General features: G+C 38.2%; 1 protein-coding gene across 3 annotated transcripts in view; it reads left to right on the top strand.

Moving 5' to 3' along the window:
• PGGHG (protein-glucosylgalactosylhydroxylysine glucosidase) overlaps positions 1-9689 on the top strand; it is an 80025-nt gene extending 70336 nt beyond the window's left edge. For all 3 annotated transcript variants that reach the window (XM_072421299.1, XM_072421300.1, XM_072421298.1), the window contains 2 exons: positions 1303-1514; positions 1663-9689. In XM_072421299.1, coding sequence (XP_072277400.1) covers positions 1303-1514; positions 1663-1724 — 274 coding nt within the window. In that variant the 3' untranslated portion in view covers positions 1725-9689. The remainder of the gene's footprint in view (positions 1-1302; positions 1515-1662) is intronic.
• Positions 9690-11985: the final 2296 nt, after the last annotated feature.

Consider the following 11985-nt stretch of genomic DNA (forward strand, 5'->3'; position numbering starts at 1 on the left):
ACTGCAGTACACTAATGTTTTCATGGCGCTGTTCTGCAGAAACAGCTGTTAGGTCTTGCTTGCTAAACTAAATACACATTGAGACGCCCCTGCTGCTTGCTCCCTGGAACTGTGCCAGGTGACCGCGGTGCTGCGAGAGGAAGACTGGTCTGTGTGTGGAGGTAAGTATAATCTGGAATTTTCAAAAATCCAACACTTCTCAGGTCCGGAGGTTGCCAGATTTTTTAATGTCAACTTTTACTATGCTTTGTGCAGCAGGGTATTGTAGAGGAAAGTGAAAACATTTAATATGAGTTTTGGTTAACAGAAACCATGGCACATTATTCTAGGAGCTCTTCTTTCTGCTGCTTCTTTGAAACCCCACATGGAAGCACAAATGGGATCCATCAGTATAAATTACATTATAATATTATGGGGTTCCTTTAACTAATGTCGCGAGACCTTGCATCTTCTTGTAATAGAAAAAGACTATAACTCCTAAAGCCTGATTGGAATTAGGCATCGGAATGTCGGGAAAATGTTGTTGATGGAGGACCTCACGTCAAGCCTACACCATAGATTGAAAGCATTGTGCCAAATATGGTTTTGTTGGCAGGTGTTTCAGCTTACTTTCAGCTTACGGCAGATTTTTGCGACCTGCTAGGCACACTGGGGTAATGCTAAGAATCATTCTGTATCTCCACGTTCGGGATTATTGTAGCAAATGTGTATGGGCATTTTTCCTTTTTCTCTCTCTATCGCTTCATCTATATTCTCCCACGTACCTGATGCATTTTGGGTGGCTAATTGTCTTTTTTTGGGGTTGGGGGACGTTTTGCAGGGGACCTCAATGCTCTTGTTAATATGATAATATAGAGGGGTTTCGAATGTGCTAGCTTCCCAAAAGATAAAATATAGTTTACAGTACATTGCTATCTTTTGATTAATGTGTCCTACTTTACTTCAAATGGTGTTTAGTATTATGTAAAATATCTATGCTTACTATGCAGGCATGTGGAATGTTTCTTCTAATGGTACTGCCAATATAGCATCCTTGTTTTTTTTTGAAATTTTGAATTTATAAAAAAAGTAATAAAATGGTAATCCCAAACATAAACTGTGGAAACTGACTTGAGGTCCTGAACTGCAAGTTGTAAACAACCATTTTAGAGCTTGCTTTTTAAAAGCCTATAATTGCCAGTATATCTCCTCAGCATGATCAGTACAAAGCTGACCATACCTATCCAGATAAAATCTGAGGCTAAAGTAAACAAGTTGAAAGTTGAATATTTTTTATAATAGTGGTGTTTCTGTTCCATTCAGAATTAACAAACAAAGCCTGGACCTGGACCCAGTGCTCAGTGATGAAATCACAAAACTGCAGATTACTGGAGTGTATTATCTTGGAAAAAAACTTAATTTTACTTTCACAAAATCTGTTACAACCGTGGAGTTGACATCCGTACTTGGAAATTCAAATGACTCATTGGTTATTTCATTTGGCAAATTAACACCAGATTTACCTCTATATACCGGTAAGTTAGTATTACTATCCTGTCATCTACTGTTGTTTTGTTTTGTTTTTTATTATTATTTACAAAACCTAAACACATTTTGTGTTCATAGTCATTATTTATAATCATAATTTAAAATTGTATTATTAATGTTTTTTTTTTCTTGCAGGAAAACCAGTGTCCTTTCCAACCAAAGTAGCCCATATTCACCCAAAGAGTACTTGTATTTGAAACAGTATGATCTGTATAAAGTACACCTTGTACAGGATTTTTAGTGTTTTATTGTTGGAAAGAGGGTACTAACTGATTTCTTTTAGCCTAAAACTTTTCAGAACTTTTCTATTTCCAAAATCAATACTGATGTATCAGATGGCCTGTAAATACATATTTAAATATATATGTAGAAGCAGATATTGATTTGAAAATTATACCAGGATATCTAATCCAGTAAACTGTCTCTTGTAATAGCCATAGTTTAATTTTTTTTTATCTTTTCTTTCTCTCTGCCCTGTCCTTTCTTACCCATTTCCCTTCCTCCATTTCTTTCTCTTTTCTTTCTCCCTTTTTCTCTCTTCCCTCTCCCCCCTTCTGTCTATTGCTTCAGTCTCTCCCCTCTGCCTTTCTCTCTCTCCTTTCCCTCATTCCCCCTCCCCTGTCACTCTTCCATTCTCTGTCTCCTGCCCTGTTTCTTCTTCTCCCCCCTTTTTCTGTTTTCCCCTTTCCCCTTCTCTCTCTCTCTCTCTTTATCTGCTTCTCCCTCCTTCCTTTCCTTTTCTCTCTTTTTCCTCCTCTCTTTGTGTCTCTCTCCCAACTCCCTCTTTCCCCCTCTATCTCCCTTTCTTTGTTTTCTCTCTCCTTATCTCCCCATCTGTCTCAATTCTCCATCTCTATCCACCTTCCTCCTCTCTCTTTTCAATCTTTATAACATACATGAATACAAAATACTCAGACATATATTACAGAAAAACAAAACTTGTAAGTGAGAAGCAAATTAAGATCAATACGACTACATACATATTTGTACTCGCCATGAAAATTTCCTGGACGAGTTCCCTTGTTGAGGCATATGATTCAATCTCTATTAGTAAGCTTTGAAGCTGGCTTCAAAAGCATATCTGAGAAACAGGTCACTACATAGAATGAAAGTTTAGATGTAAAGGGGCAGCCATATATGGGGAACACCCTAGACAAATGCCACAAATCATGTGGATCAAGAGATGATAAAGAATGGCTGGTGGAGTAGCAGAAAAGATCACCTGGCTCCAATCCGATCTAAAGGGGCACAAACAAAATATACAACAGAAAATAAAAATGGGTTGAAACATTAAACACAGTTTGAACTCTAAACTCTAACAGCAACTGAAAATTGAGAAAAACAATCTTTCCTGCAGCATACCTTTTCCTCTGCCACGCTCAGTATTCCTAAATTTACGGTGGTCCATAAGCCTAGTCCCCCCCTTCACCTTCTGTATACTTTCAGTACAGGTAGTTCCCGGGTTACATGCAAGATAGGGACTGTAGGTTTGTTCTTAAGTTGAATTTGTATGTAAGTTGGAACAGGTACAACATTTTATTAAATGCAATTAGGCCAGATATTTGTCTCAACATATTATTAGGCAATGTGGTGTCAGTTACTTTATAAATTCCTCACTGTGACTTAATCACAAATGGGAGAAAAAAACTTTATGGAGCCTAGACATTCAATAACTTCTGGAGCAAGCTTTGAAATGCAAAAAGAAACAACTGCAGAGTTGTCTTGGCCATTAAAGAGTTACAAGATGTTACAGATCAGCAAAAGACTGGGGCACCACCATTACAGATAAACACAGTGGATTGGGTATTTATCACATTCCAAGGCTGAATGGACTGAGTGTAGTCAGGCAGCACATTCCCTAAGAAATGACAGTTTAGCCTGTCCGCTGGCCTTAGTTGGTGGAACACAATGCCTGTGTTTTCATGCTTTTGCCAATTAAGCGAGCTAGTGCATTTTCTAACCACTTCAGCCCTAACAGATTGGAAATGGTTCCAGAAAGTCTGTTTTTGATAGTTGTAGGACTTCCTTCACTATGTCATGTTTTTGATGTTTCAGATAGGAGTATAGGCAGTTACAGTACAAATATGAAATATAACCTATTGTTCAATAGTTATGTAAATATATTATATGCTACATTTTCTATTGTTGTATATATAGTTACAATACATGAAGGTCTGGGGAGAGTGTGTGCATTATATTATAGATCTTTTTTCTCCGGTCTGTCACACAAACCCCTGGGAGTATCACCAACAATAAGATTTCCGGAAGGCAACAGACATGATATAGCTAAGTTTAGCCCATGAATAGATGACATATAGGTCTGTCTTGGGAGATTGTGCCATCTATTGATAGCCAAAGTACTATTGGAGCCCTCTAAGATCATAAAACAGCTTTTGGCCCTTATTTACTGTGTTATTATACTGTATGGTAGTTTTAGCAAATAAGGCACTAGGACTAACAAGCATTTTCCTTTTACTCTTACCATCTATTAGTATAGCATCAGCCCTGTACGCACCTCTTTACAGACTCTGAAGTCAAGTCACTAACTTTCCCTTAGCAAAGCACAAAATTCCTGGCTAAGATGTAAACTCTAGTGCTGCAACTTGCTAGGCCCTAGGAACCCCTATTCTTGGGTGATTGAACAATTTTATAATATTGCCATACCTTTTATTCTTTCCAAAATTCTAGTATGAAAGTATGAAATTAAAAAGCATTTTAAGAAGCATTTAAAACAAATCATTAACTAAAAGTGAATAATAGTCTAAATATTAATTAGGGATAAAACCTTAAATGTTTAGCAAAGTTGGGTAAAGTGGAATTTCAATTTCATTCACAGTTTTGTATCTTCTTTTAGTAGGCAATTGTTAATAGTTTCAATTTTACCTGCTTAGTATGTGCAGCAGTGATACAGAGATAAATCAAACCTAGAACATTCATCATTACACGCCCAAGGGAAGCCAGGATTGCCAGGTTTCCCTGGCATCCAAATCTTATGCTGCGCATGCACAGCTCAGCATTGACCTCAGAAACTCTGAGCTATCATGCAATATTCCAAAAGGGACATTGTGTGATCAGGCAGGTCATTATTTCAGAAAGGGAAATCCTCTGCCTTTTTCTGAACTAATGACCTGCCTGACCATGCAAACTTAAAAGTAGAACTTCAATTCCACTTTAAGTCAGTGTAAGAATTACTGGCACTGCCACCTCCCTTTACAAAACAAAAAGCATTATTCTGATATTTTCTGCCTCTCAAATTTCTTCTTTCTCTTTGTGGAGTCAATTACTATCCTCCATACTCTACCCAACTGACTCTGTGGTAATCATTTAAATAAATAAATGAATAAATCAAATACTGTAAATTTGTAAAAACTGTTTTTTGGTATGCAGGGACCATGCCGTAAATGTGAATTTAAATCTTTGTACTGCAAGTTTTAAATGTTTGTTTATGCCTAGGAGGACTATAACAAGCAGATTTACTTACCTGGTTCAGCTATTGGCCCACAGTGTGCTCAACAAAATAATAACTTTGTCCGTACACATGGCAGTTATGTCTTGTAAGGGCTGGATTTGCTTGAATTCGAGTAATGTACCTTTATTGGAAATCCTAACTGACCCAGTCATCAGAACAGCCTAATCATAAAGCCTATTGCCAATTCAGGTTCAAGTACCTTTCAACAATATTTATGCAAGGGAAAAGAAGAAGAAACTATCCCCTACCCGGGCCCTTCACAGCCAGGGTTGTTCTCAAACTGAGCTGAGTATTTCATGTGTATTTCATTTAAATGTGAAAATACAACATTGGAGTTGGTGTTTCAGAGCCCTCACTCTTACTAATATACCGTACTAATATACCTAACTGTCATACTATGTTACCCTTTACATCCACCTTCTTTGAACTTCAATTTCTCTGAAACAGGAAATATAGTTGTAAGTAGGGGACTCCCCCTAAAATTTTATCACTATGGCAACATTGCAAGATAAGAAAACTATGCATATTAAAATGAGCTGCCTTATCACATAACTGTCTACATCCCTTTTTTCAACCTCAAATTTTCTGAAATGGGGGGTGTAGAAAAACTATAGGTGCAGGTGGGGGACATAAAATTTAGGCAATATGGCACCATCACAAGTTTAAAAAATTACATCTATCATATATAGAAGCCCCAACTAGAAATTATACTCTGTTGGACATTCCACAAACACTGTTCCACAAGATGTCTGAAGTTTTTTTTGTAATACTTTCTCTGTTGCTTTCTAACAACTGGATGGAAAGTCATCGCCTGGTCGGCCTGGTCAACACCTTCCATGGTGCTATTGTGATCAAAGACAACCTGTGGTTTGAGGATCTTTTTCCAACCTCTTGTTTTTGTTGTAGCAGTGGCGGTGTTATGCACAGTGCTCAAAAGGCAGACATCCTTTTGGTCACACTATTGCAGGGCCATCATTTTGCCTTTTTGCCAGGCAAATATTTCCCCAGTCTTCAGCTTCTGTTTGGCAAACATGGATGGCATTTCGCGCTGGTTAGCCCTAACAATTCCATAAGCAACCGTTTTATGCTGCATCAGAAGCTCAAATAATTCAGGGGAGCTGTAAAAATTGTCTGTAGTGGCACAATATCTTTGATTGAGCAATGGCTCAATAAGCGACAGGACAGATGATGTTGCCACTCCATAGCTGCTGAATCTGGGGCTAAATTTTGTGCCTCTCCCATTGTATGATAGGGTGTTCCAAATATACCCCACTGCTAATTTACACAGCATAAACGATTTGACTCCGAACCGTGCTCTCTTGGATGCTATGTATTGCACCCAGCCTAGCATCCCCTTGTAGACCATTAGACTTTCATCTATGCTTATTTCCCTTTGTGGTACAAAGCTGTTTCTGAAGTTATCCAAAATCATCCGATAGACCTCCCAAATTTTTTTTAGCTTGTCTGCAGGATGAGTGGTCTCATCAAATGTGTCATTATTGGAGAAATGTAGGTACTTCATGATCAAGCCAAAATGATATTCAGACATGACTGTGCCAAAAAATGGAGTAGCTATCAGCCTATTTGTGGACCAATACCACCACTTCTGCATGGGTTTCCTCACCACTCCCTGGAGAATAACTAGCCCCAGAAAAAGCCAAATGTCCTTTTCAGTGACAGGGTCCCATTTCCTGCTGCTGGAAAACCTGGTGTGTGAGGCAGCTAATTGTTGCTTGGCATGCCTGTTGGTTTCCTCAACAATTTTCTGAATGACTTTGTCATTTAGAAATAACTCCAGGTGTTGTGTTCCACATCTACCTTCAAGCCAGGCTCCCCAGTAAATGGAAATCTTGGGGGCACTGGCTGATCCTGACTAATGTCAATCGAGCACCACGTGTGAATATTACTAGACTCAGTGACAATATCTTCGCTGTCACTTTCAGTGTCCGATGACAGGTCTCCAGGTGAATCACTATCGCTTGACTCCAATAGCAATTCCAAGTTCTTCTCGCTGTCTGTGAATTGTTCATAAGCAGCTTGACTTGAGAAATGCCTTTTGGAAGCCGTGGCAGAGGTCAGAGCTAGTTGCAGGCAGAGATGTAGTCAGAATCCAGGCACAGGACAGGGCAGGCAGCAGGCAGAGATATAGTCAGAATCCAGGCAGAGGTCAGGGCAGGCAGAGACATAGTCAGAATCCAGGCAGAGGTCAGGACAGGCGGCAGGCAGAGATGTAGTCATAATCTGGGCAAAGGTCAGGGCAGGAGGCAGGCAGAGACGTGGTCAGAATCCAGGCAGGTGGCAGGCAGAGACATGGTCAAAGGTTAAGCAAAGGTCAGGCAGGCGGCAGGCAGAGAAGTGGTCAAAAGGTCAGGGAGGGGTCAGTAATCAAATGTAGGCAGGGCACTGTAACACGATAACCCTCACTCCAATGATCAAAAAGATAGTGTCTATAGTTATTTTGTATTGAATCCAATACAAATAAATTCGAAAAATACCCACCAAGCCCCCGACATAACAGCCGAACTCCCCGGTGACTCATCAGATGCAGAGAACGTCGGCCAGAGGAAGTGAGGAAACGTCAAGGGGTTACCGCTCGGGGGTCAGGGTTACCTTTTTCAACATCTTTTTCTTACCCTGAGTCACAATCGGGGTTACTGGTGGGGAGGTTAAAGTATATATCAGGGTCGGTACGTCGGTACGTTGGGTACGTTGGGAAGAAAAGGCAGATTTACAAAACACTTTTTTTAGCTCCACGTACGCAAAGGAAAATGGCAGAGCTCAAGTCCAAATTGTTAATAGCAATGCCACAGCCTTAAACAAGCCACAAGGGCTCAAAATTTATATGATTGAGAAACGGATAAAATTAAGGGTGATAAAGCACCAGGACATGATGGATTACATCCACGTGTCCTCAAAGAGCTGAGCTCAGTTATTTCAAAGCCATTGTTTCTAATTTTTAGAGAGTCTTTAATCACTGGCATGGTACCAATGGATTTGTGTAAGGCCAATGTGGTTTCTATCTTTATAAAAGTACGCAAAGTCATTACCAAGTAACTACAGACCAGTAATTTTAACTTCCATAGTTGGAAAGGTCCTAGAGAGTTTTCTAAAGAACCACATAACCACATAATAGTTAGAAAATAATAGCTAGAAAATTATATTATAAATAATAGTCAGCATGGATTCAAGAAAGACCAAAGCTGTCGAACAAGTCTACGGATATTAGTGGTGTTTCTCAGGGTTCACCAAACTATGTAATGGAATGATCTCCATACAAGATGTCTATAATCTACAAGCAGACCTGGATGTACTGTTTGATTGGGCAGCTAAGCTGGAAAATGACCTTTAATATTTGATAAATGTAAAGTTATCCTCTTGGGGGCTAACAGCATGCATGCTTCACAATGCCTCGGGGGAATACATTTGAGGGAGAAATGGAAAAGGATCTCGGGGTTCTGGTAGGGTAAGAGGAGAGATTAGCTAAACTGAATCTATTCTTCCATAGGAAGAGCCATTTAAGGGGGGGATAAGATCACCCTGTATAAAAATATAAATAGTCCATATAGAGAACTCACTTACTGATTATTCACTTTAAGGTCATTACAAAGGAAAAGAGAGCACTATTTGCATCTGGAGGAATTGTATTTTCCGCAAAAGGAAGGGATTCTTCACTGTAAGGTGTGTGAAAATGTGGAAAAGGGTTCTTCAGGAAGTAGTTTCAGCAACTAATATAGATTGCTTAAATAAAAACCTGGATGCTTTTCTAGAAGAACATACTTTAACTGGGTATTAAAATTTTAATATAAAGATAACAGACTGTTGATCCAGGGAACATCTGATTGTCTCATGGAATCAAGAAGGAATTTTCTCCTGTTGGAGCAAATTGAACCTGGGGTTTTTGCCTTCCAATGTCAATCAACTATCATCAACTATGTCTTTAGAGTATTTCCCTAGTGGTAAAATGAATTAAATCAATAACTGCCTTGCTGGTTACTGATTTTTTTTTTTTTGGAACTCCTAATACTGGTCTGAAGACCTGAAAACTAGAAGCCATTTCTTGTTTTAGAGTTTATTAAAGGCCTGAAGTGTTGAAATTGTTTAACAATACACTAATTTATCCAATACGTTTTTAAACAGGTGTCCAAAATTCCAGTAGATAGATGTAAAAGACTCAATAATTGGAAGAAAAAAAAGATGGTAATGGCTTTCTGTAACAAAGGGTGTGCTACCAAGTATTAAGTTGAGGGTGCCAGTAATTTTGTCTAGGCCAATTTTTGACGTTTTGTGTGGAATGTCTCAAATTTTTTTCTCCGCCTTTTTGTGTTCTTTCAGTGCCAACAAAAGACAATAAACGTGACAATTATTATTATTATCATTATTATTATTGTTAATAAACAGGATTAATATCGCAACAACATATTACACAGGAATACCAAAACATTTGTAATTGCAACAATTTTCTGGGAGAAGTGGTACATTTTCTGACATAGATGGAATGATGCCAATATTTTTGGCTATGACAGTATATATTAGGACAATTCTGGAAATAAATTTGTCACTTTTTGTCATCATTTGGCATAAGTTAAAACTTTTTTTGAGAAATGTGTGACTTCCTTTTAAACTTCTGTGATCTAACATACAGCATTCATTTTCTTACCTTAAGAGGTTGCAAGATAAAAAAAAAGAAAGAAAACCTTCAAACAATAAATGTATCTGTAGTACATATACTCGATATGTGGGCCTTGAACTTTTTTATGATTACAGCATTTCACTGTGCAGATTATTCTCAATTTTTCCCAAAGCAATTACAAAGAGCAGGCCCCTATTAGTATGTGTGTGCATAGATTTTATAGTATAACACTTACAGTACAAAGGGGTGTACAGAAAATCGGACATACACCTCTTTTTCACCATAGCTCCTTAGATATCTTTGGTACCGCTCTCCTATTTCAGTGTCCATATCACAGCTACTAAATCAGACACCGGGTAGTCTTTCAATAACTGTACACTGCTTAATGTTCTGGACAATGCTGCTCCAATGATCTATGGCTTGGAAGGCTAAATGCTACTGTCATTGTGCATTGAGTTGAAAATCATCTGTATTGGGATTAAAGCAAATCCAGCCCTCTACAGAAACTGTTGCAACTGGTTATACCTTGGACTGACTAATGATGCCAAGAGAAATTGACAATTCATGAAAAAAACATAGTATTCCAAATGAGGGGAAAATTAATGCAATTTATAATGTTTTTAAAGATCTGTCTAATAATTTTGAGAAATTTTACTAAGTTTTTATCATCTGGTTATCTAAAAAACCAGAAAGAAGGTAGAGGGAACTTTACTAGGTCAGTGTGTAGAAAAGTGAGTACATGAAATAGCAGAGCAACTACCTTTTACATAATAAATAAGATCAGCAAACTTGTGACTGGTGTTAAAATTTCTTTTAAATATGGAAATGAAGAAACTCAGAATCACAACTGGTAAATCTGTCATGTATATTAGTATAAATGTTCACTGTAAACATGAAAAATACAGAACTGTGGTAAATACAAATTATGCATAATTATGTCTAAAAAAGTAAGAAATAATTTATCAAAATCAGAAGTTTGTGCTGTGCAATAATGGTGGTTTCTGCCTCACTGTGTTTTAAGACAACTGAAAAACTGAAAAGCCACTAACAGGGTTTTCAAAAGTAGCAGTCACTATTTGCAAATAAGTCTCTACCTCAATACAAAACAAAACTGACCCAGCCTCAAAAATACAGGAATTAGGCTGAAAATGGTTTCTACTAGTTGTAAAGGTTCTTGTATAGCTACAAACCTTCACCTTTAACATACTTTTCCTACAGCTGAATTTGAATTGGTTGCTGGGGGTAGTTCTAGATCAGGGGTGTCCAATCTGCAGTATTTTGGCCCGCCGAGCAGTCAGATGAGGCCCTCTCCTCATTCTCTCCCGTACTGTGAGATAATCCCAGCAGCAGCAGCAGCATGAGAGATGTGTCTGTGTTCAAGCATCTGCCATTATCTCAATTTATAAATTCTTATATCTCCTGCACTGATTGTCATAGAAATGTGACATTTTAAGGGTACACAAAAATATGTCAAAATATTGCAAAATAGGATTTTCAGATATTTAATCCAAGTAGTATGTCCAAGAGGTAAACCTTAAAATGTAGAAGTGCCACACAAATTATCTGTGCATTTTGTGGAGTGCAGAACTCTACTTCTTTAGGATATGAAGATATTTTTAACTTGTGGTCTTTGGGCCCTACAGAATCTTGACACGATTGTCAAGGAAAATGTATCTATTTTTTAAAGAAAAGTCAGCTTTTAGGTTAATATTAGCATCAAAAGAGAACAGACAGACACCAGTTCATAAAGAGTTGGTGTTCTGATTTTTTCAGAAAAGATGGTGGTATTTATACTAAGTAAAGTAGGTGGTACAGAAAAGTAATTAAATGTTTAAAGTGATAAATGATTATTCAGGAATAGTGTTGGTTGAATAGCTCACTATTCGATTCGGCAGCTATTCGCTCGAATAGAGCAAAAAAAATTCGGATGGTCGAATGTCAAAGTCGAACACCATTAAAGTCAATGGGAGGAAAAGTTCGGGATTTTTTCAGCACTGTGTAGAGCTTCTACAGCCTCCAAACAGATGTAAAAAGATACATTATAAAAGGATACATAAAAAGATACATAACACTATTACATACCCCTGTACTTCACATGCAGATTAAAGAGCATGGAATCTCGCTCATCCATTCATGTCTCCGATAGCTACTGCTTCTGCACAGTCCACATAAGTGATGGCCTTAAATTCTAATGCCCTCCTTGCTCCGTCTCAGGACCCACCGCCTCCTCCTCCCAGTACCCAACTCTAGATGCCAGACTAGACTCCAGCTCAACAGGGTCTTCTTTCCCCGCTAATTCCTCCAAGCCCAATCCCTTTCATGTGGTTTCGCTACATAGTAGGTAGGGACAGATTGGAAT

This window comes from Pyxicephalus adspersus, chromosome 9, assembly GCF_032062135.1.
Source record: "Pyxicephalus adspersus chromosome 9, UCB_Pads_2.0, whole genome shotgun sequence".
Classification (NCBI taxonomy): domain Eukaryota; kingdom Metazoa; phylum Chordata; class Amphibia; order Anura; family Pyxicephalidae; genus Pyxicephalus; species Pyxicephalus adspersus.